Source organism: Camelus bactrianus, chromosome 17 (genome assembly GCF_048773025.1).
Source record: "Camelus bactrianus isolate YW-2024 breed Bactrian camel chromosome 17, ASM4877302v1, whole genome shotgun sequence".
NCBI lineage: Eukaryota > Metazoa > Chordata > Mammalia > Artiodactyla > Camelidae > Camelus > Camelus bactrianus.
Window position 1 is genome coordinate 35,278,865 of NC_133555.1, and position 24,155 is coordinate 35,303,019.

Sequence of the window (24,155 nt, forward strand, 5' to 3'; positions counted from 1 at the left end):
TCTTTAAAATACTTTGAAGTTTTTAGTCTTGGATTTCCTTTGTTAAATATTTTCCTTTGTATTTCATTCTTTTGAATGTTGTAAATGAAATTGTTTTCCTGATCTTAAGGGGAAAGCTTTTGGCATTTTATCATTAGTATGATGTTATGTGCTGGATTTTTCTAGATTCCTTTTATCAATTTTAGGAAGTTCCCTTCTATTTCTAGTTTGTTGAGTATTTTGTCATGAAAATGTGTTGGATTAGCTGCTTTTAATGCATCAATTGAGATGATTGTGTGGTGTTTTTACTTTATTCTATAAATAGGTTGTGTTACATTAATTGATTCCTGCCTGTTGAACAACTTTTGCATTTTGGGATAAATCCCACTTAGTCAGTGTGAATAATCCATTTAATTCTATTGGCTTAGGTTTACTGGTAATTTGTTTAAAAGATTTTTGCATCTGTATTCATAAGGGATATTGATTAATACTTTTAATTTTTTGTGGTATTTTCAGTTTTGGTATCATGGTAATGCTGACCTCAAAGAATGAGTTAGAAATTGTTCTTTCTTTTTGGGGGGGAAGAGTTTGAGAGGTATTGATGGTTCATTTTTCTTTGAATGTTTGATAGAATTTCATGTGTGAAGCCATCAAGTCCTGGGCTGCCCCCCACCCCCCCTTTTTTTTATTTTTTGACTGCTGATTTAATTTGTTTATGTGCTATAAGTCTATTTAGATTTTCTGTTTCTTTTTGAGATGGTTTTGGCAGGTAGTGTCTTTCTGGCAATTTGTAAATTATCTAATTTGTGAGTTCTCAAATCATAAAACCAAAAGTAGAAACAACTCAAATGGATAAGCAAAATGTTGTATACCATGGGAATATTACTCAACCATGAAGTGGAATGAAGTATTAACATGCCACATCATTGGAGGAACCTTGAAAACATTATGGTGGGTGAAAGAAGCCAGTGAAAAAAGACAATATGTAATTCCAATTATGTGAAATGTCCTAAACAGGCAGATCTATGGAGACTGAAAGTAAATTAATGGTTGCTTAGGGCTAGGAGGGGTGAGGGTAAAGGGAAATGATTGCTAAAGAGTATGGAGTTTCTCTTTGAGGTGATAAAAATATTTTAAAATTTACTTTGGTGGTGGTTGCACATATCTGGGAATATACTAAAATTCATTGAATTGTATTCTTTTAATGGATTGATCATATGGTATGTGAATTATATTTTGGTACAGCTGTTTTCTAAAAACGTCATAATGTTCTTTTATATTCATTTTTATTTCTGTAAGATTAGTAGTTTCCCCATTTTCACTCGTGATTATAGTAATTTGGTCCACCCCTCCTTTATCAATTTAAATAAAGACTTGGCAGTTTAATCTTTTCAGAGAACCAACTTTGATTTTGGTGATTCTGTTCTTGTTTTTTCTAGTTTATCTTCACTCTGATCTTTATTCCTTCCTTCCTTCTGCTTGCTTTTGGTTAGGTTTACTCTTTCTTTCATAATGCCTTAAGTTGGAAGTTTGGATATTGATTTGAGGTCTTTTCTTTATTAATGTAGATAATGCAGACTTTCATAGCTATATACATCTCCCTCTCAGCACTCCTTTTGCTGCATAAGTTTTGATATATTTTATTTTTGTTTTTGTTCTTCTCAAAGTATTTTCTAATTTCCCTTATGATTTCTTTGACCCACTGGCTGTTGAAGAGTATATTGTTTAAAGGGAAGGTATAGCTGAAGTGGTAGAGCACTTGCCTGCATACACAGGGTCCTGAGTTCAATCCCCAATACTTCATTTAAAAATAAATAAATAAGTAAACATATACATTCTGTGTATGCTTGGTGTGTCTGGTTTATTAGTGGTGTTCAAGTTGTCAACTTTATGGTTTTTCTTTTTCTGGTTGTCCTGTCTTTTGGAAGTGATATCTTGAAATCTCCAACTACTATTGTTTAACTGTATTTCTTCCCTCAATTCTTCTGGTTTTTGCTCCATATGTTTTGAGTCTCTGTTGTTAGTTGCATACATAATTATTATATCTTTTTGATATGTAATGATTATCATTATATGGTGTCCTTGTTTTTCTCTTGTAACTTTTTTTGTCTAAAAGTCTTTTGTCTGATATTAGCATAACACTCCATCTCTCTTACATATACTATGTTTTCATGGAATATCTTTTTTCATTGATTTACTTGCAGTTTATTTGTGTCTTTGGATCTAAACTGGGTCTGTCTCTCTCTCTCTCTTTTTTTTAAAATTTTTTGGGAGATGGTGATTAGGTTTGTTTGTTTATTTTTGGAGGAGGCACTGGGAATTGAACCTAGGACCTTGTGAATGCTAAGCATGCTCTCTACCACTTGAACTATACCCTTCCGACTAAACTGGGTCTCTTATAAGTAGCATATTGTTTTTTGGACTTTAGGATTTTGCAGACATGATTCTACCTTTGGTTCTGCTCTGTGTAACCACAGAAGTTTAAAAGGCTATTTACCTTCATTAGCTCTGAATTCTCTCATCTGTAACAAGAAAGAGATGATTAGATACTCTATAATGTGTTGTTTAGCTATGCCAGTCTGTGATACTGGGCAAAAAACATTTTTGCTAGTAAGGACTTTATCTGTTTTTGTTTAATTGATCTTGAAGAGGAGTAAAATTTTAATATAGTAGCTTCATAAGCAATACTTGACTTCTCAAAATGGAACTGTTCCTGTATGTTATAAGAGGGTAATTTTCACACCAAGGTAAAAATACTGTTTTATATACAGTTATCAGTAGAGTATTCCCAATGTTTGTTACAGTGTTCACTAATTTTTTCATTGTGAAGCAGTTTTTGATGAATAGCTCAATCTAAAGATTTATTCCTATCATCTTGCCTAACAGTTCTGTCTTTATCTCAGTTGTATGAAGTTTATATAATCTATTCTTCAACTGTAGTAATTTTCTTTTGTCTCTTGTATTTATTCTTATAGGATAAAGGTAATATGACATAAAAATTTAAATTGCCAGCCAGTACACCATAGATGATACCATCTGAACCCCTGGTGTTCTGTTCTAGGTGGTTTGAGTAGATATCATTCTGGTCTCTTCTAGCCTAGTCTTTTGGTTTCTATGAGTTTGCATAGGGCTACCCCTGTGTTTTCTCTGCTTTCTTTAAAGTGTCAACCTAGCAGTTTCATTTTGCAGGTATGGAAACAAATTTTCAGATTAATCAAACCTCTCACTGTAACCTTCAGAATGAATTGTTGACCTAACTGTTCTTAATATTGGCTACTAATCCAGAGTACCAAGCCTTAGAATTAAAAAGTATCCACAGTATTTCTTAGTTTCACTTACTTTCCTTTCTCTTAGATGGAGACTAAAATTAGCAAGCCAAGCCACATCTCTGTTGCTTTTTGGTGATTCTGCACCATGATGAGGCAGTGCCCAGCTCAGGCCAGGAAAACCTGGGCCTATTGAGTGCCTGGGAAAGGTCTTCCTTTCCCCATTTTGTGTGTGTGTGTGTGTGTGTTTCATTTGTAGGGTCTTTTGGTTCCCCGTGGTCATAGAATTGAAAAGGATTGGCAAAGCTTTCTTACTTGATTCAAAGAAGTTTCTGTACTTTGGAAAATCAGGGAAATGTTTTTACATGTAAAATCTTTTTTAAAATTTTTGGTAGATGATACCATAGAGCATTAGTGGTTAAGAAACAGGTTGCAAAGTTGGCCATTTCTAGTTTAGTGGGATTTAAAAGAGAACCAAAAAAATTTAGGAACCTTAGTCCTGTGGTGCTAGATTTTCCTGATTCATTAGTGAATGTGTGGTTTCCACAGTTTGCAAAGCTTGGATCAGACTGCTGCAGGAAGCATTGGCGGCTACAAAGGGTGATTCTTTGAATAGCATGAACAGTAAATTTCATTCATATTATCTGGAGGTAGCCTATCAGGTAACCTCTCTGAAGTATGGTGTATACTCACCAGTTGCAGCAACAGAATTTGGCTCCTTTCCGTTTAGTAAGGGTTAAGGAAAATACTAGCATAATATGAATTTCTGAATGAGTTGTGAACAGACTTCTGTAACTAATGCTGGCCCATTATATATTATAGTTAAAGTGATTTATATTGAGCTGTGACTAACAGCATAAATTAGGAAACAGCAAATGGTACTCCCCATGGAATTGGCTCAGCAGAATTGCAGTGGGGAGTCAATAGTTACCTCCTATCTTTCTGACCTGCATTCCAAGTTTGAGTTCAAAGACAGGAGTGTCAGATTTACATTTAAACTTAACACTTTGTATTACAAAAATAATGCCTTATCACCTAGAGTACAGATTTGAAATAAAATCTTGTAGGTTTTCCTTATCAAGATAATCTCATACTAGGGTGGCAGATTTATTGTGATAATTTACCATGTTATACTGGTAACTTACATGTATGGTAGAATAATAATTAGGGGGAAAAAAAGTAAGTTTCCTTATGAAATAAAAGACTTTGGATTTTTCTCATTAACCTATCTAACTTTTTATTGTGGATTTAGGGGGCAGTATTTGGTGAAATAAAAGTTAAGATAGATGAACGCTAGGCCTGAAATACCTCTTATTTTCATTTATTAGACTTCTCATGGGAATTATTTAGGAAATAAGTGTTAGCTTATCAGAAGGAATTTCTTCAATTTATCCTCTACTGATTTCTCTAAATTTGTATGGTATTTTGTTTTTGTTTGGCCAGATACCATTCTAGGAAGAGATAAAGTAGTAGTGATACTTGAGACTTACTTTTTTTTTTTACTTGAAAATATTATGAGGTTTCATTTGCCTGAGTTACAGGGGGAGATAGAAGCAGTTAAGACAAAAGAAATGAAAAACGTTTTTTAAACACTGCTTAGAAATTATTGGAAACCAACAGTTCTTTCGTAGTAGTCATCTGTCACACATTATGTAGGTGTTTTCTGTTTCGTCATTTGAGGTTCTTTTCAGGACAGCCATTTGGAGGAAGTGGCATCTTTTTTTTTTTTTTTTTTTAATAAAGCAGGGAAACTAAGGTATTGGCAGGTTACATTGGCACACTTGTAAGAATCTCTAGCCCCAAAGCTCAACCTCTTTTTGCTGTAGCACAGTGCCAGGAGTTAAACACATAGCTATGCCTGTTTATTTTTCATTCATTGAACAAGGATCATTAAGGGCTTACTAGCTCCATTGTACCATACTGCCTTATATTCTATGGCCAATGTGATACGAAAAGACCCAGACCTTCCCAAAAGCCTCGGGTCTACATAAGGGGACAGGCAGATACACGGGGAAGAGTGGCTGTGGATGATTCATCTATACAAGATTAAGTGCTGAGAAATGCACAGCAAAATTCAGTGTGATTTAGTGTATGAATACACTATATAAGCATTCTTGGATGGGAAGTCAGTTTTAAGTTAGATTGCTTTTGTTTTTCCTTTTAACGCATAAGTGTAAATAAGACTAAATAAGGTTGTGTTATTATAACAGTTCATTGTGTTCGAGGTACTCGGATCCTGGTGAAGGAAGCTGATCAGAATCCCTGCCCTTGTGGACTTTATATTTTAGAGGTGGGAGGTGGACAGGAGTCTAATATGTAAAACTTAGGATGTATGAATTAAATGTAAATATGTAGAAAGAATATATTGGCTAGTAGCTGGTATGGTGTAAAATAGAGCAGGGATCTGTGGATGAGAATGAAGTGTGAGGAATTAGAATTTTAAATGGTCAGGTAATGTCTCTCCAAGAAAGTACGGTTGAAGTATAAACTAAGATTTAAGTGGAAGGCAAGAAAGGGAACCATGTAGATATCTAAGGTTAAAGGGTTCCAGGTATTGGGGACAGCCAGTCTACAGGCGCCTGGACAGGAGCTGCCTGGCATAGTTGAGGAACAGCAAGGGGAATCATGAACAAGTAGCTGGACTGCAGGGCAGAAGAGGTTGAGGGAGATTATGAGGGGCCTTGTGGGCTGTTGTAAAGTTTGTGTTTACTCTGAGGTGGAGCCTAACAAGGGGTTTAAGCAGAAGAGTGTCAAGGTCTAACCTATATTTTTTAAAGTTTTATTCTAAGTATTAGATTGAGAATAGACCTCATTTAGGAATTAGTAAATTGATTTATTTTTCAGATAACTTACGTAATATGTTTGAATATTAAAGTTTTTTTTCACTTTATCACTAAGGCTTTTAAGGAGCTTCATTAAAAAATTTTTTACTTGACCTGGAGACGAAACAAAATAGTCTTTCTGATAACCTGTTTACTTGTAGCCAAACATACTGAACTGTTGATAGGATATCACAGTGAAATCTCATATGCCTGCCAGTTAGGTTCCTTTTTGTCATTTTTATCTATCTAGGAATTTTTTTAAAGTTTTCATTTTATTATTTTTGGTGAATTAGTTCAAAGTAAGTTGTAGACATCATGATTCTTTGCACCCCCTAAATAATTCAATGTGCATCTCCTAAGAATAAAGACATTCTGCTACGTAAATGTCATAATACAGTAACTTAGCACCTTCTAGGTCATCAGCCCTTCCCCCCAGAGAGCTGAAATATGCATGTATATTCAAGGGCCAGTCAGGAGTCTGTCAAAGACTTATTATTATACCCTCCACTTGTATTTCCTGACCTCAAGCACTGGGTTTTGTTTCTGTTTTTATTTTGCTACTGAATAGATTTACTGTCTGTATCTTAATTCTGGTTTAGAGAAGTTTGAGAGGTTGAGTTCACTGATGCTTTTTGCTTATAATTAACCATGCTTTTAGGGAAATTGAATCACAAACAGAATGTTTAGAAAAAAATCTTTTTTATGTCAATGAGTGGATTGTCCACCGAGCTCCTTAACTTCTCGTGGAATACAGGAGTCTGAGGAGTGCGTCTCAAGCCGTTTGTCACAGCTCTGTGTAGAAGAACCCAACTCATCAGTCTGAGTTCTCAGGAAGGTTAAGATCTAGTCTCTAGTCCATCAGGAGATTAAGAAGAGCATCCTGACAATAATAGTACTGAAAAGGTCACTTTCTGGAAACATAAAGCCCAGAAATAACTGTTGCAGTTCTTGCCTCAGATACTATTCATAGCATTTAAACATAGCATATAAATAGCCTCATTCTTCTCACACTGAGGATTCCCATAACATTTTTTAAATCGGATACTTATAAAACACCAATGTGTGAAAATATGCAAGGCTAGTGAACCTAACAAAACAGTGGATCATTATTTGATCTTTAGACCGTGTCATGTGGAGTGTGCTTCTCTTTTTGTCACTGTTACATTTGAAGGGCTCTTTCAGATCTATTTCAAGAGGCATTGAAATATAGATTCAAACTTCTGAGCATCTCATAATGGGACATTTAACCTCCAAGGACTAGCTAGGATTTAAGGGACTTGCCTACTGGCTAATATTTACTAGATGGTAGGATGTGAATTTTGAGGAAGAAATTGGATTCCCTTATATAATACAATTGTCTGACTTTTAGGGACTGTTATGTCAAATCAGGTATTGCGGTTACTTGATTTAGCTCTCTTGCTGTGTGCAGTTGTAAGATGACACAGGTAATACCCTCTGATAATCGGGGCTGTTTTAGTCTAGTAAAGGCTTTTTAGTCTAGTAATAATATGGTTAGCAAAGCCAGAATGAGGAGAAAATAAATAAAACCATTTCCTAAAGAGTTTAGGGCTTACTAGCTCCATATACATGGAAAAATAATTCAGTATTGGAGGATTGGCGATACAATGAAGTATATTAATTGTTCAAGGAGCACCGTACATAGGAAGTGCTGTAAGAATGAACCCAATGGGATATGTGATTTTAGACTGAAGAGGGCTTCACAAGAAAGTAGGATTTGAGCTGAATGTTGAAAAAGAGGTTTAGAATGTCACTGAGCCAGTTTGGAGCAAGTACAGTATTCGACCCTGTAGAACAATGTGAGCAAAGGCACAGAGATGGAAATGGAAGGTTGTTCAAAGAAGGGAAGTAAACCAGGTTGCTCATAAAACAAAGTTCAAGTAAGGACGGGAAAAGAGAGCAGCCTATGGAGGTAGGTTGGAGCTAGATACAGAGAGTGTGATACAAGGCTCAGAGCTTGGTTAGACTGTATATTGCCATTCAGGGAATGAGATGATTAGTCTCCAGAAGTGCTGAATGAATTCCTACCATGGGCCTCATTCTATTCTTCCCTGAGAAGACAAAAATTTTTGGACTCACGGTTCTAAAATTTTTGGTCATAGGATTTCTTTCACTCTTTAAAAATATGAAGAATCCAAAATGCTTATCTGTTTGGATTATATCTATTGATATTTACTGTATTAGAAATTGAAGCTGGGAAACTTCTAAAACACAGTAATACATAAGTCCACTTTTCTATAGCTGACTTTATGCAGCCTCTGGAAAGCCACGCTCCACACTAGTGCGAGATGAGAGTAAAAAGGCAGATAACATCTTTGTGTTGCTATGAGAATAGTTTTGACCCTGGGAACCTCCAGGGTACCTAGACCACATTTTGTGAGTCACTGAATTAAACAAACATCCTGTCCTTGATGAATATTCATTTGATGGGGGGCATATTATTATAAAAAAGAAATAGAGCTATAGGTGGAGACATGTGGAAGAAACAGTTATTTATGCTTGAGTCAGTTAGGGAAGACTTCACAAAGGTGACCTTTTAAACAATAATGAAAAAGGAAAAAGGAAAGAACATAGGTGGCATATTCTGAAAATAATACCAAGCAGTCTGTGGGGAGTGGGAACTGTGGCCAGGTGCAGTTGTATAGGTGTGGGGCTGAATTTTGAAGAACTTTTACCTTGTAGTCATTGAGAAATCACCAGAGAGCAGAAATAACATGGTTCTGTTGTAGAAAATAACGGCTGGCAGTTTACAGATGATATGTAGGAAATGGAGACTGTTCCCACCAAATAATCATAGTTCTGTTCCAGGGGGCTTCATTACTTACTCATAATATACTTTTAAAAGGCTGGTATTTTGTAAGCATTTAAGTCTCTCCTCAAAACTAACTTTCCCAGCTCCCTAAACTTTTAGGAAATGGTTTTATTTATTTTCTCCTCATTCTGGTTTTGCTAACCGTATTATTACTAGACTAAAAAGCCCTTTATTGCAAAAGCTAGGAGAGAGGGGTGGTGACGGGAAGGAAATAGCTCTAGACTGATGTATGAGAAGAAACAGGAGCTTAGCTCAGCATTCAAAGAAAGGTAAAAGAGACACATATCTTTAGAACTAAAGTAGGTTTGATGGGATGGGGAAAATGGGGAAGAGGCCCAGAAGTGATTTGAGGTTATCAATACTGAATCTGTAGGAGATGGAGCAAGAGACAGAGGAACCTGACTGGCAATGCCATTTCCTATTTTTAGTCTCTGAAGATAGTCTTATCATGGATGCTAGCTAATTTGCTTCTTACCCTTGGTTGAGGTTCATTCAGAAATTTAGTAGATATAGTAGTTATCTCTCGCTGCATAACAAATTACCACATGGTGGCTTAAAACAAAATATATTTATTGTTTCATAGTTTCTGTGAGTCAGAAGTCTATGCACAACCTAACTTGTTCTGCTTAGGATTTCATAAGGCTACAATCAAGGAGGTTGCTTGGCTGCTTTCTCATCTGGAGGCTTTAAATAAGCAGTTCTCCAGAGAAGATGTACAAATGGCCACTAGGCACATGAAAAAAAATGCTCAGAATCACTAATTATCAGAGAAATGCAAATCTAAACTACATGAGATATTCCCTCACACCAGTCAGAATGGCCATCATTCAAAAGTCCACAAATGATAAATGCTGGTCAGGCTGTGGAGAAAAGGGAACCCTCCTACGCTGTTGGTGGGAATGCAGTTTGGTGTAGCCATAAAGAAAAACAGAATGGAGATGCCTCAAAAAACTAAAAATAGACTTACCATATGATCCAGCAATCCCATTCCTGAGCATATATCCAGAGGAAACTTTAATTCGAAAAGAAACATCCACCCTAGCATTCATAGCAGCACTATATACTGTAGCCAAGACATGGAAACAACCTAAATGTCCATCAACAGGTAACTAAATAAAGAAACTGTGGTATATTTATACAATGGAATACTACTCAGCCATAAAAAATAAAACAATGCCATTTGCATTGGATCCAACATGGATGGACCTAGAGATTGTCATTCTAAGTGAAGTAAGCCAGAAAGAGGAAGAAAAATACCATATGATATCACTTATATGTGGAATCTAAAAAAAAGATAAATGAACTTATGTACAAAACAAACACAGACTCCAAGACATAGAAAATAAACTTATGGTTACCAGGGGAGAAGGGATAAATTGGGAGCTGGAGATTTGCAGATCCTAACTACTACATATAAAATAGATAAACACATTTATACTGTATAGCACAGGGAACTACATTCAGTATCTTGTAGTAACCTATCATGGAAAAGAATATGAAAACGAATATATGTATGTATATGTATGGCTGAACTAATGTTGTATACCAGAAAGTGATACAACATTGTAAACTGACTATACTTAAATTAAAAAAAAAAAAAAGATTTTTCACATCATCTAGAGGCTTGACCATTGAAGAATCCACTTCCAAATTACACCTGTTCTCAGAATTCATTTACTTTAGAATTCATTCCAGTTGTAGAACTGAAGGCCCTGATTGCTTGCTGGCTGCTCTCTGCTCTTAGGGCCACTCACGATTCTTTGCCACTTAGGCTTCCACAGCATGGCAGCTTACCTCATCAGTCTGGTAAGGAGAGGCTCTAGAGCGAGTCCAGTAACAACACAGGGTCTTCTACCATCCCTTCACCTTTGCCGTATTCTGTTATGGTTAGGAACTGATCACAGATGCTCCTCACAGTCAAGGGAAGGGGTTTATACAAGGACATGAAAACCTTCGGGCAGGGATCATAAGAGGTCACCTTCACATCTCACCACCATGGTAGGCATTTTCATGGGTTCTAGTCACATCTCCTGTTTTCCAGTATCCCTCACTCAATTCCCAGAATTAAACTTGAGGCCTTGAGGGTTGGACATCTCCAGAGTATCTTTATTCATAAAGAGGACTATCATATTAGTATGAATTTTCTATCACAAAGGTTAGCAAGTTTTTTCTGTAAAGGCCCAGGTGGTAAAAATTTCAGGTGATTATTAGCATTTTAAATGAAATAATTAATTGAATCCTCAGCACTACCCTTATGAAGAAGGTAATATTATTATTCTCCCTTTGCAGATAAGCAAACTGAGGCCCCTGTCAGCTAAGTAGCTTGCCGAAAGTTACTTGAGCCAGTAAATCCTGGGGACAAGATTCGAACTTAGGCAGTCTGGATCCAGAACTCAACCTCTTTTTCTAGAGCAGGGGCTAGCAAATTTTGGTTCTTGGGCCAAATCCAGGTTTCCACCTATGTTTCTTTAGCCCAGTGTATAAGAATGATTTTTTACAATTTTAAATGGTTAGATAAAACCGAAAGAATAATATTTTGTGATATGTAAAAATTATATGATTTTAAAATTTCAATGTCCATAAAGTTTTATTGGAACAGCCACATTCATTCATTTTCAAGCACTTTTGTGGCCGATTTTATGCTACTGTGGCAGAGTTGAATAGCTGCAACTAAGGATGTATGGCTTGCAAAGCTGAAAATAGTTGCTGTCTGACCTTTTACAGACAGTTTACCAACCCCTGTTCTACAGCATAAGATCAAATTATAAATTGTTATGTTGATTTTTTTACTTCCTGTTCCTTTTTGTCTTTGGCACATGGCTCACTAGTTATGTTCCTTCTTGTTTGAAGTTGTGAATTTTTTTTTACTCGTTCTGGTATCCTCTTTGATTAACTCTGCAGACAGGGTCAGACCATACATTTGTAGGGAAGGAGTCTCAATCCTCTAGTTTATCATCACCAACAAGATAACGTGAAGAATCTGTGAGTGGCTGCAACTTCTTAGGGATTTACAGTTCCAACCAGAATTCAGACTAAAGGCAAGCTGGTTTTTCCTCCCCTCTCTTTTCCTAAGAGGATGTCTAATAGCTTTAAAAAATGTTTTATAGAATAGAAACCACTTTACAGGCTTCCACGTAGCATCTTGAGAAATGCACAACTCATAATTAAACTCTTATTAGACATCTACTGAAAAGTCTAAGCACTTATCTTCAGGTTTTCCCCCTTATAGAGGGTCTGTCTTTAACTGCACCATCATTATATGAATAGACATTAATACTATGTAACTGTTCATCTTGGATTCATAGCTAATTAAAGAGTTGGTATCAAATTTGACTTGCCTCACAATAGAGCAGAGTGAGTGTGTAATCTTTTTAGAATGCAGAGCTGTAGATTGTGGATAATTATTTCAAAAGCAGATTGTCTTTATCAAAAAAAATACTGAATTTCTCCCACATAATTATCTGTTCATGTAATTAAGCTAACTCCGCAAAGGTGGCCTGATGCACATTTATTTAAGAGTAATGTGAAGTTTTGGGGTTTAAAAAACTCCATCCGCATTTGATATTTGTTCAGATCATTTTATTGTTATATTTTAATTTGTCTTAATGCATGTTACATATTTCATCTAAAGGAAGAATTAGAACATTACCAATAATTTCTTTCTCTGTTCCTCATTTACCTCATCTTCTAACCTTCCCACTCCCAGCATTAAGAATCCTAAATTTTGGGGTGAGGGTATATCTCAGTTGTAGAGTGCCTGCCTAGCATGCACAAGGTCCTGGGTTCAATCACTAGTACTTCTGTTAATGAATGAATGAATGAACCTAATTCTCCCCCCCCAAAAAGAAAACAACACAAAGAAGAATCCTAAATTTTGAATATTGTTCAACTACTTTTTAAACAATTTTTTAAATCACAAAGATGTACTTAATATATGTTGGATATAATTTTGTTTTTAAGCTTTAGAAAACATGATATATTTACAGTTCTAAGACTTTTTAAAAACTCAATATTAGGTTTTCAGTATTTATTGACATAGTTACATTATCGAGGTAACCATAGTTAATTTATTTCCACCACTGTGAAGTATTCTATTTTGTGATTATAACTCAGTTTAATTATCCCTTCTCTTATTATTGGATGGGCAGTGTGAATTGTTTCCTGTTTTTCTCTTTCAGACATTCATATACAATCTTGTACATGCCTCACAGTTTATGCATATAGGGTTTTGCTTAGATGCAGTGCTACTGAAGTGTGGTTGGTAGACCATTTGCCACCTCGAGTTAAGGAGTTTGTATCACTAAGCTCTATTTATTTGTCATTTTTTCCCTAAGGTGGATTTCTTAATAAAGGAAAGGAGAAAGAGCATTGAACATTTCTGAACATCAAACCTTGAATATTCTTGCTTAATTCCTTATTTTGTTGTAGACTGTTCCTGTGAGTAGCACTGTTTTAGGAAATTCCAAGTTTTTCCCCCAGATTTGACCAGTAGTACTTGATCCAACACTTCCTAAGTGTTAAGCCTGACATAGCGTGTGTAAAAATGACATACCCTTGTGGTTTTAAATTGCATTTCTGGTAACTAATTTGAGTACGTTAAATTTATTGATCATACATCATTCTATAAAACAACTATTCCTATCTTTTCTCACTTTGCTGTAGTGTTTTTCTTTATAAATCTTATGTACTAATGTAGTTACTGTGCTGCATGTGTTTTCTCTTATTTTGCTACTTGTTCTTTTTGGCATCTTTTAATGAAAAGAAGTGCTCGATTTTGATAGAGTTTTTTGTCTTTTTTTTTAATGGTTGGCATTTTTTGTGTTGTGATTAGAAGTCATTCAAGTTTTATTTTTTCATATGTCTTTATCTAGGGTTGATTTTGTTAGTATATGGAAATACAGTTGATTTTGTATGTTAATTTTATAGCTAACCACCTTACTAAACTCTGTTATTAAGTAACTTTTCTCTAGATTCTTTTAGGTGCGCAGTTTTATTCTCTGCAGATCGTCCCTGTTTCCTTTCTAGTCCTCTTTTATTTCTTTTTCTTAGTTGACTACCTAGGCTATGGCCTCTATGGTAGTATTGAAGGAAAGTAGTAATAGTTATCCATTCTTAGTCTTAATTTTAAAGGGAATACTATAGGCATCTCTCCATGAAGAATGACATTTATTTTAAGATCATTGGTAAGTCTTTCGGGGACTCCAGCTTTTTCTTTTAGTTCTGGTTTTCCAGGAGCTTATCATGAAAGATACTGAGTTTTATCAGTTTTTGTGCATATGAGCTAATAAGTTTGTGGGCTTAACTAATGTTAAATCACCTTTCTGTTACTGTCATATTACTTTGCCTTAATATATTGCCTTTTTTATATGCTACTGTTTTCTGTTTTCATATATTTTGCTTAGGAGTGTTTCTTTTGTGATTATGAATAAGATTTAGCCTGTGGCCTCCTTTTTGTTATCTGTTGTCCATGTCTGATTTGTGAATCAAGATTATGCTGGCCTCTGAATGAGTTAGGACATACTCCCTCTTCTTCTATTCAATGGAAAAGGTTATGTAAAATTTTAATCATCTTTTCCCTAAAAGTTTGATAGAATTCCCCAATAAAAACATCTGGACCTGTGGTGTTTTGTTTAAGTTTTAACATTATTTCAGTTTTTCATTTATTATACTTCTTTTTCTTCTTGAATCTGTTTAGTAAATTTTTTAATGATTTGTTCATTTAATCTAATTTTTCTGTTTTATTTGGCATAGTTTTTCAGAGCACTTTGTCACTTCCTCTTTCTTAAAGTATAGTTGATTTACAATATATTAGTTTTAGGTGTACAACATAAGTGATTTAATACTTTTATAAATTATACTCCATTTACAGTTACTATAAAATATTGGCTATATTCCCTATGCTGTAAAATACATCCTTATTGCTTATTTCTTTTATACATAATAGTTAGTACCCCTTAATCCCCAGCCTCCTATTTTGCTCCTCCCCCTTCCCTCTCCATTGGTAACCACTAATTTGTTCTCTGTGTCTGTGAGTCTGGTTTCTCTTTTATTATATTCATTCCTTTGTTTTAATCTTCAGTTTACAGATATAAATAATAACACAGAGTGTTTGATTTATTTCATAAAGCATAATATCCTCCAGGTCCATCTGTGTTGTTGCAAATGGCAAAGTTTCGCTTTTTTATGGTTGAGTAATATTCCATTTTGTGTGTGTATGTGTGTGTGTGTGCGCACCACATCTTTTTTATCCATTTCTATTGATGGACACTTAGGTTGGATCCATGTCTAGGCTATTGTAAATAATGCTGCTATGAACATTGGGGTGCTTGTATCTTTCAAATTAGTGTTTTCATTTCTTCAGATACATACCCAGGAGTGGAATTGCTGGATCATATGGTGGTTTTATTTTTAGTTTTTTTGCGGTGCCTCCATTTTCATAGCAGCTGCACTGATTTACGTTCCCACCAGCAGTGCGCTAGGGTTTCCTTTTCTCCACATTCTCACCAGCACTTGTTATTTTGGTCTTTTTGATGATAGCCATTCTGACAGGTGTGAAGTGATATCTCATTGCGGTTTTGATTTGCATTTCTCCAGTAATTAGGGATGTTGAACATCTTTTCATGTACCTTTTGGCCATCAGTATGTCTTTTGACAATGTCTATTTAGGTCTTCTGCCCATTTTTTAATTGGATTGTCTGTTTTTTTGGTATTGAGTTATTTATATATTTTGGATATTAACCCCTTATCAGTCATGTTTGCACATATTTTCTCTTTTTCAGTAAGTTGCCATCACTTCCTTTTTCACTTTTGCTTTACAATAGTTATGGCCTTTCTTCCTTTCCTAATACTAATTTGTGCCTTCCCTCTCCTTTCTTGATCTGTCACAGAAGAGATATATTGAGTGTCTCTATTGTATATTTTTAAACTCTGTTTTGTGTTTGGGGTTTTTTTTATTATTATTATTATTGCTTCTGACTTTTTTCTCCTTACTATTTTTTCTCCCTACCCTCCTGTGTTGTTTTTCTTTTCTGCTTTCTTATAAAGCAGAACTTACATACAACTTATAAACTTTGAACCCTTATTTCTTTTCCAAGGTAAGTGTAAGAAGGCTTTATATTTCCCTCTAAGTGTTTATTTTACTTATTTTCAAAATTACATTTCCAACCACTGAGAAATTTATATTTTAAACTTCTAATTTCATTGCATTGTGTTGAGAACTTGGTCTGTATGTCACTGACTTTTTGAATTTTGTGAAAACTAGCTTATTACTTTATTTGTAATGAGTGTTTTTAAATGTTCCATGTAAGTTTGAAGTTTATATATATATATACGTACACACACACACACACACATATATATATATATTCTTTAACTGGTGGATGTAGAATTCTACATGTATACTTTAGAACTGTCCACTGTATGTCTTAGTTGAGACAAGTATGTTCAAGTTCCCCACTGTTTTGTACATTTTCATTTTCTCCTTACCCCTCTGTCAGTTTTTGCTTTATATAGTTTGACACTCTTTTATTAGGTTCCTGGAAGTATAAAAAATTAACAGTTTTCTGGTAAGTTAAACCTTTTTCTTCTCTAGGTTGTTACTGTCTGTTTTTCATAATACTCTATTAATGCCTGTATTGACTTACAGTACCACAGAAAGGTTACCACCGTTCCTTGGATTCTCTTGCCTGGCATATCTTTTTCCATGTTTCCATATTCCCCATTTTCCTATTCTATATATAGATCATTTCCTTAGATATGTTTTACTGTTTTGTATTTCTCTCTTCACTTGGTTTAATCTGTTTACCCTGACTTCATTTCTAGGAAATTTTTTTATGTTTTGTGTGTGTGTGTGTGTGTGTGTGTTTTCCAGTATCTTATCATCTCTAATACTGTCTTGTCAATTGAAGCTCTTTATGATTTTCTATATACTGCATTCATGGCTAGGCTAGGTTCAGAATCTGACAGATCTTTCTTTGGCAGTTTTTGAGTTCTGAGTCTGTTGATCACTGTTTCTGTTCAGCATTAATGACTTCCTGCCTTGATATTCTTTGTGAACTCATTACTTGGACATCTTGGCTAAAATTGCAATTGAAAAAACTGTGTGTAGGGGGTTCTTCTTTAGGTAGCCAGGGTTTGCCAGTAGCTTGAGATCATGTTGGCCATCGCTGTGACTGGCTCTGTGCAGGAATCCTGGACTTCCTTTCCTGCTCAGGATCTGGCTAGTCCATGGGCTCAGAGTCCCGATGGTTAAGCAAATATGTCTAGGTGACCTTGCCCCCCTCCATATTCCCAAATACCAGGTACTGACCCCACTGCTTCTGCACTCTGGTCCACTTCTGGTACTGTAAGCTTTGCATATTTGGGGGAAGGTAGTGATCTTTAAAAACTCTTCTACCTTCTATGAGATTCATGGTGTCCCAAAATATCATGTTCCTTGGAGCTCCTCTTCAGCCATAATTCTGGAAGCAAGAAGGTCTGATTAGGGTCCCCTTCCCCTTGAGTCTTTTTGTCTCCTTTCCTTGAAATGTCCATCTCTATACTGCCTCTTCCCCACCCCGACACAGCCATGTCTGTCTAGAAAACTCTCATGCAGATATTATCCTTCCCTGACTGAGAAGCCCATACCCTCTGCTTCCTACAGCATCTCATCTATGCACTTACGTGATGGACTTGTTGGTTTGTGTCTCTCCAGCCAGAATGTGATACTACTAAGGGTCATTGAATATCTAGCTCTGCACCATTTCTCTAATAGTTGACTCAGAATATATGCTCGTTAAATATATTAAATAATACCTTTTTTTGGCCTTTTCTACTTAAAACGTTTTTTTGAAGTTTTAATTTTTATACATGCAGAAAAATGAAACCCTCAGTGCATTTTCACAAATGAAATGCATTAGGCCATTTTTCCTCTCTTGGATTGGCCCACTCAAAATTCTCAGGAGTGTACTGTCTTTCACTACTTTTTTCTTTTACATCACTGATAAAATCTTGTTTATGTATAAAAAAATTAAACGCATTCACGTAAGCAGCCCCAGCATCAAGAAACAGATCATTACCAGCACCCCAAGCCACCATTGAATCTACCCCTTTCCTGGTTATCCAGTGTCCTGATTTCTGACACCACAGATTACTTTAACCTGTTTTTGAATTTTAAATTAATGGAATCATAAAGTATGTGTTGTTTTTTGTCATCCTCATGGTTGTAAAATTTGTATATATTACTGTATGTTGTATACCTGACATTCTCATACCTTTATAATAGATTTTACTTTTCCCCCACATTACACTACTTATTTTTATTCCTTTGCTTGTAGAAGGAACTGAAGAGGAAAAAGTGGAAACAGATACTGATGGTCAGCAGCCTGAAAAGGTAAAGTCTGTCTATTTGAAATCTCCCACAACAGAAAAGCCACCGAGAGCACTACCTTCCTTTCACAGCATAACAATTTGGGTTTATTATGACTTTTGAGTCCCTCTTGAGACTATAAATGATTCTTTCAGCCATTTGGACTTTGCTGGGTTAAGGTATAGTTCTCATAAGGCATAATACAGGATATTTTTTATTTATTCTTTCAGTGATTTATGTACTCTATAACTACTTCTTCTGTACCCCTTTCAGGCATAGTTGGGAATATGAATTAAAAAATCATGGTTCTTAAGAATATTACATACTAGGGTTTGGGTCCTATACTTGTGCCAGAAGAGAATTAGAGAATATTAAGGAATTTTTTAGAAGAGTTAATTTAACTGCTAGTGGAAAAATATTTGGTAAAGACTTAATGAGAAAGTGACATTTCAAGTAGATTTTAAAGAGCAGGTAAAATTACAAAAATTGAAATGAAGGCTAAGAAATCAAATATTCCAGCTGGCAGTGAAAGAGGAGACACTGAAGCCGGTGTGCGCAGGGCATCCAAGTGTCCTGTACGTTTTTGCCCTAATCCCTGTCTCGTAGAGGCTATAAATGCGAGGTGAGCCAGAACAGAGCTGTACAGCCTCTTGAACATCGGGGCACATGGTGAGCGGTCAGTTACTGTTTGAGTGAGTATAAACTGTATATAGATAGGAGAGAAAGGGGATTATAGTAAACTTAACTGCAGTTCTACAGTGTCCCAAATACTGTGCTTTGTACTTTACATTTATAAATTCATCTTATTCCTTAAACAGCTTTATCAAGTCAGTGATTGTCTCTTCATTTTATAGACAGTGTTACGTAATATGTCCAAAGTCACAGGGATTTCAAACTCAGCAAACGATACCAAATCCTGACCACAGAGGAAGTGAAGTATCCAGTCCCCAGAGCATGAACACTGATGCTCTATTGTGGCTCTTCCTGAAAACCATCAGCAAATCACTGTATTAAAGAGTTTCATCAGCTTTTTATCTTGGCAGCATTTCATCTTGGTTCTTGGTTGACACTGTGCATATTAAGTGCTCTTAGTCCTTTTGGACAACTAACCATTTATTTATTCATTCATTCAGTATCTGTTTAACCAGTGAATAATGTAAATCAATCCCACTGACATTGCTTCGGACATCGTACCACTGGCCTTTTGCCGGGAGGGCAGGGACTTCATGCTTTGGAGGCAGGTTGTCAGGAGATGAGGTAGTAAAATGTATTTCTCTGAATTTATTAATTTATTTTCCAGCTTTTCTCTCCAAGGCCTTTCTTAACCTAGTCCACTTCTTGCCAGAAATAGTGGAACCTTTCATTGTTCTAAGACAATATCACTTGTCAAAGGACCTTTTTTTACCCCCTCATGCCCTGTCCTCTTATTTTGTACCTTTTTCAGGCTGAAAACAAAGGGGAAAATGAAACAGATGAAGGTGATAAAGCACAAGATGGAGAAAATGAAAAAAATAGTGAGAAGGAGCAGGATAGTGAAGTCAGTGAGGATACCAAATCAGGTAATTTGAGGAAACTCTTTAGACTTTATTATGTAAAAGTAAAACCACTTGGGAAATGTGGGCAGTTAAATTGTATAGAAATATTACATCATTTGTTATGGGTTTGTTTCCTAATGTAACAGTAAATATGGGTTTGGGTTCTATTTTGTGCTTAGGTACATTGCTAATGGCTACATTGTTTTCAGTGTCATATAGACAAACAAGTTGTTCAGCTGCGACTGAAGTCACCACACAGACCTGCCATTTTATTTTCAGTCAGTTGCTGGCACATCCCATCGTGCCTGACTCGAAAGGCTTGCGGAAGTGCTCTGTTCTCAACTTCTGATTTCCTCCAGACCCTAGGGTTTCCCAGAGCATTTCATTGACTGTTGAACAAATGTGTTGGTCATAGGGCTTAGTTCCCTTGAATTTTCCTTTATATCCAAGGGAACTACACAGAGAGCTTAGAGAAATGAAGAGAAGACAAAGTGTACTATTTAGAAAATCCATCTCAAATAGAGACAGACTCACATGCATGGAGTGGTTCAACAGAAATCTTAAAAAGAAGAAAAAGGGACTGAAATCTCTTTGTAACATTGGTCCTAGTTCATCATGTGGCAGAGGTGAGGAGTAAGATGGCTTATTGAGACTGAGCACACTGGTAATAAAGCTTCCTGATTTTTTTCAGAAGAAAAGGAGACTGAAGAGAACAAGGAATTCACTGATACTTGTAAAGAAAGAGAAAGTGATGTTGGGAAGAAGAAAGTAGAACATGAAATTTCTGAAGGAAATGTAGCCACAGCCGCAGCAGCTGCTCTTGCCTCAGCTGCAACCAAAGCCAAGGTTTGCCCCTGACAGCTCTTTTCCTAATGCTCTCTTAAGCCATGAATGGCTGTATTGTTTTTAGGTTATTGGGAACATTAAGTATAAAGAGCCTTGCACCCCATAGGAGATGACTGTTTACTTGAATGACATTTCTAGGTTAAGAATTCCACAGGCAGGAGGATGGTAGAAATAGCAGACCTGGTCCTAAAAGGTGACTGCCTTCGATTCATTCATTGTGTCAGTCTGTCTTGTGAAGACTGCAGAGATTTCAAGTCTTGTCTGATGTGCCTGCAGAACTTGTCTTGGACTATTCGAATAATTTCTACCAGATTGAAATATTTGTGATTTTTAAGACAAAAATCTGTTTCCTTGTATAAATACTTCACCCTGATCTTATAGACTGAAAGGAAAGAGAGGGAACCTAAAATAGCTCTTTTTCTTCTTGAATTTGCCAGCTTTTCTGGGGGTGGTTTTCTCTATTTATAACATAGTATTGGCTTCCCAGCATATTTAAGAAGAAAAGAGAGTGTTATTTTCCTTGCTTTGTGTTAATTTAGCATTCCAGGCATGAATATGTCAAGTTTTTAAAAATCTATTCACCCCTTCTCCGTTTTACCCTCAAATGTAGTTTTCTTTCATTATAGGTCACCACATTTCAAGCAGTGCTTACCAGAACATAGCTAATCGTTTTATCTTTAGCTGTTCTTGATCCATTGGTAAAGATGGTCTTTCATGGTCTTTAATTCCCCCAGACTGTTTAGCTGCTGTGAACTACTTCTCCAAGTGTTTAATCTGTGTAGCATGATTTATAACAGATCCATAGATGACCCAGTTGAAGCCATAAGACTACTGTTTTGAGTGGCTACCCATCTGATGGCGGTGCAGACGGTGTGGGGGAGGGGTGTTTACAGGTCGTGGCCATGCTCAGTCAGCTCAGACAGATACCCTAGCTGATTGTTAGCATCACAGTAGATCGAGGTCCTATGTGTTTGTACTAGCCAGTCTCTTCCAAAATGCCTCCTGATCTTCATGGTTCTCCAGCACAGTTTTAGGTATTCTTTTCCTCTACCACCTCTGACCTCTAGGACTTCGTCGGGTACACTCTTATTTAAGTGAGTACTGATGTAGACACCTATTTGACTGCTGTTTCACATTTGTTTGGTTTTGCCCCTTTGTTGAAAGCATTTTTTTTTTCCAGTCTGTCTTCTGCCAGGTTGGACTCATGGGTGTCTCATTGTCTCTGAGCTGTCCAAGTTCTCATTGTTCGTACTGTCAGTGACGTCATTGTTCATACTGTCAGTGACTGTCATAGAGATGTTAAGGATTGTTTTGGGCATATTTTCTAATTTTATAAATGAGGAGCTGGAAGCCAGGAGGGCTTTCTCCTTTGTGCCTTTTATCAGGGCAGAGCACACCATCTGCCCAGTGATCACACCCCCAGCCTTTGACTTCTCTCACTCTTTCATTTTCCATAGCTATTCAGCCACCAAATCCTTCATGGTACTCTAGTTCATCCAGTGATGCCCAGCCCCCTCACCTGTTGCCTGTCTCCTTTATTCTATTCTCTATCCTTCAGCCAAAAAGTTATCTTTTCTGTTTTTAAATTTTTTATTGAAGCATAACTTATATCCAAATAAGCAGACATGTATGTCTGCAACTAGTGAATTTTTTCACAGACCAAACACCCCTGCAGGCTCACAAACAGGACCTGCATCAAGCAACATAACCTAACCAGCTTTCCAGAAGCTTCCTCATATGCCGTCCTGTTACTCTGCCTCTCTTCAAGAGGAGATGCTAGCCTGCTCCCTAACACCATGACTTCATATAAATGGAATCATACAAATACAAATATGGGCATACTTTCTTAAAAATACAAATATGAGCATACTTTCTTAAATAACCTCCCGTCTCTCTCAGGCTAAAATTTCAAACTCCTTTAGGAATTCAGGAGTTTTTCACGATCAGGACACTTCAGTCTTCAAGCATCATTTCTTGCCTGTCTGTCCTGAACAGTTTCTTGCAGTTCACTAGACAAAACCCACTCTCTCTCAGCCCCAGTTGGACTTTTTTGGACACCCTTCTTTCTCACAGAGCTGGATTCTCTCGCACTTCCTTCTGTCTACTTCTCCTCTCTGTACCACAGTGTGTGCGTCCCTGTAAGTTGCCAGAGAAAAAACTAAAATGATAGACTACCATGAAAAATTTCATGAATGCTTGCTTCATTTTGTGTTCATAGCTTGTTAATATGTGCAGCTTTGGGCACAAAAGTGTGTATACTGTGTACCACTAACACTTTGCCACAGCCTTGTGACTCCTTCACTGCAGAGAAACTGCTTTTGTGGATCAGTTGCCCTGGCCCTTGCTTATTCGATTCAAGGTTTAGAAGAGTGTCCAAAGAACATTTTCTTTCCAAGTCACTGAATTTTCACTCCCTCACCATCACTCACTTATTTCTAGTCAGTGGGAACATGGGTCTTCATTCTCAGAATGCCTATATCTTCCACTGATTTGTGAAAGTGTTACAGATGCTCATGCTACATGACTTGGCACACATGAGTTATCCAGTGCCACTTACATACAGCTGGACCTGATACATTTCACAGCACACATAATCATTTTTGTGCTACATGGTAATTAAGGGGTAAGGAATTCACTTAAATTACTGTAATTAGTACAACTTATCTAGCCTATGCAAGTTTTCTCTTATTCTCTTTTTGTTCTTCTGTGTCTATAAACAGCTTTGCTATTAAGAGTTTTCCTCGATACATTTTAATTGTTTGTCGCACTCTGACATGGAGTGGTAATTAGAGGTTCTAGATCTAGCTTCAAAACAGACAGGGTGGGCACGCTCTCTAGCTTTCCCCATCCATACCGTATGAGGGGCTCTTGGGTAGCATATCCATTTTCTTATTCCTCCTACTGACAAGCTGTGAACTAACCCACCTGAAAAGTGGTATGTGGGTGTGAGGAGGAGCACTGTTGGCTGGTTGCTCTCCATCCGTTCCATCTGGGTTTAGCTGGAAGGATGAATCCAGAACCATTGCTGGAATAAACTAGAAACCCCAGAAAATAGAACATGTACTCTTTATCAGCAGCAGTAGGATTCAATTCTTTTAAGATAGCAGAAATCACTTTTTTTTCAAGACCATAGACATTTCCTTCAAATTTTTTTCTGCTACCACCCAATGCCCACATACTATAGAAAATAGATTTGTCTTCATGGTAACTGGATATTAGTTCCGGGGCAACAGGAAGATTTTTTTCTTACCCCACAGAAATATCTCATAACTTACTCCTTTATGCCTGAAATTCTTTTGTGAGATAGGCAATTTTTTATTATACATTTTAGTCACACAGCTTTACCAGATAAATGTTGATTGAAGTTGGTTTACACTATGCACATTGATTATTGATACCGTATCTCTTTACTTAATGATACTGTGAAGAGAAGACAGAAGGAAAATTTGACCTGTTTAATCATTTTCATAGTTAACTCTGATCATTTTCATCTTTATATGACTAAATAGAAACTACGTCTGTTCTGCCAGC

At 36.4% G+C, this 24,155-nt stretch overlaps 1 protein-coding gene across 2 annotated transcripts in view; it reads left to right on the forward strand.

Annotated features, from left to right (window-relative positions):
* SMARCC1 (SWI/SNF related BAF chromatin remodeling complex subunit C1) overlaps positions 1-24,155 on the forward strand; it is a 136,861-nt gene that overhangs the window by 81,622 nt on the left and 31,084 nt on the right. The window contains exons 22-24 of one of the 2 annotated variants that reach the window (XM_074344997.1): positions 18,212-18,267; positions 19,688-19,802; positions 20,473-20,624. In XM_074344997.1, the coding sequence (XP_074201098.1) occupies positions 18,212-18,267; positions 19,688-19,802; positions 20,473-20,624 (323 nt within the window). Of the gene's footprint in view, positions 1-18,211; positions 18,268-19,687; positions 19,803-20,469; positions 20,625-24,155 lie in introns of both variants that reach the window. The other variant, XM_074344996.1, reaches the window with a different exon arrangement.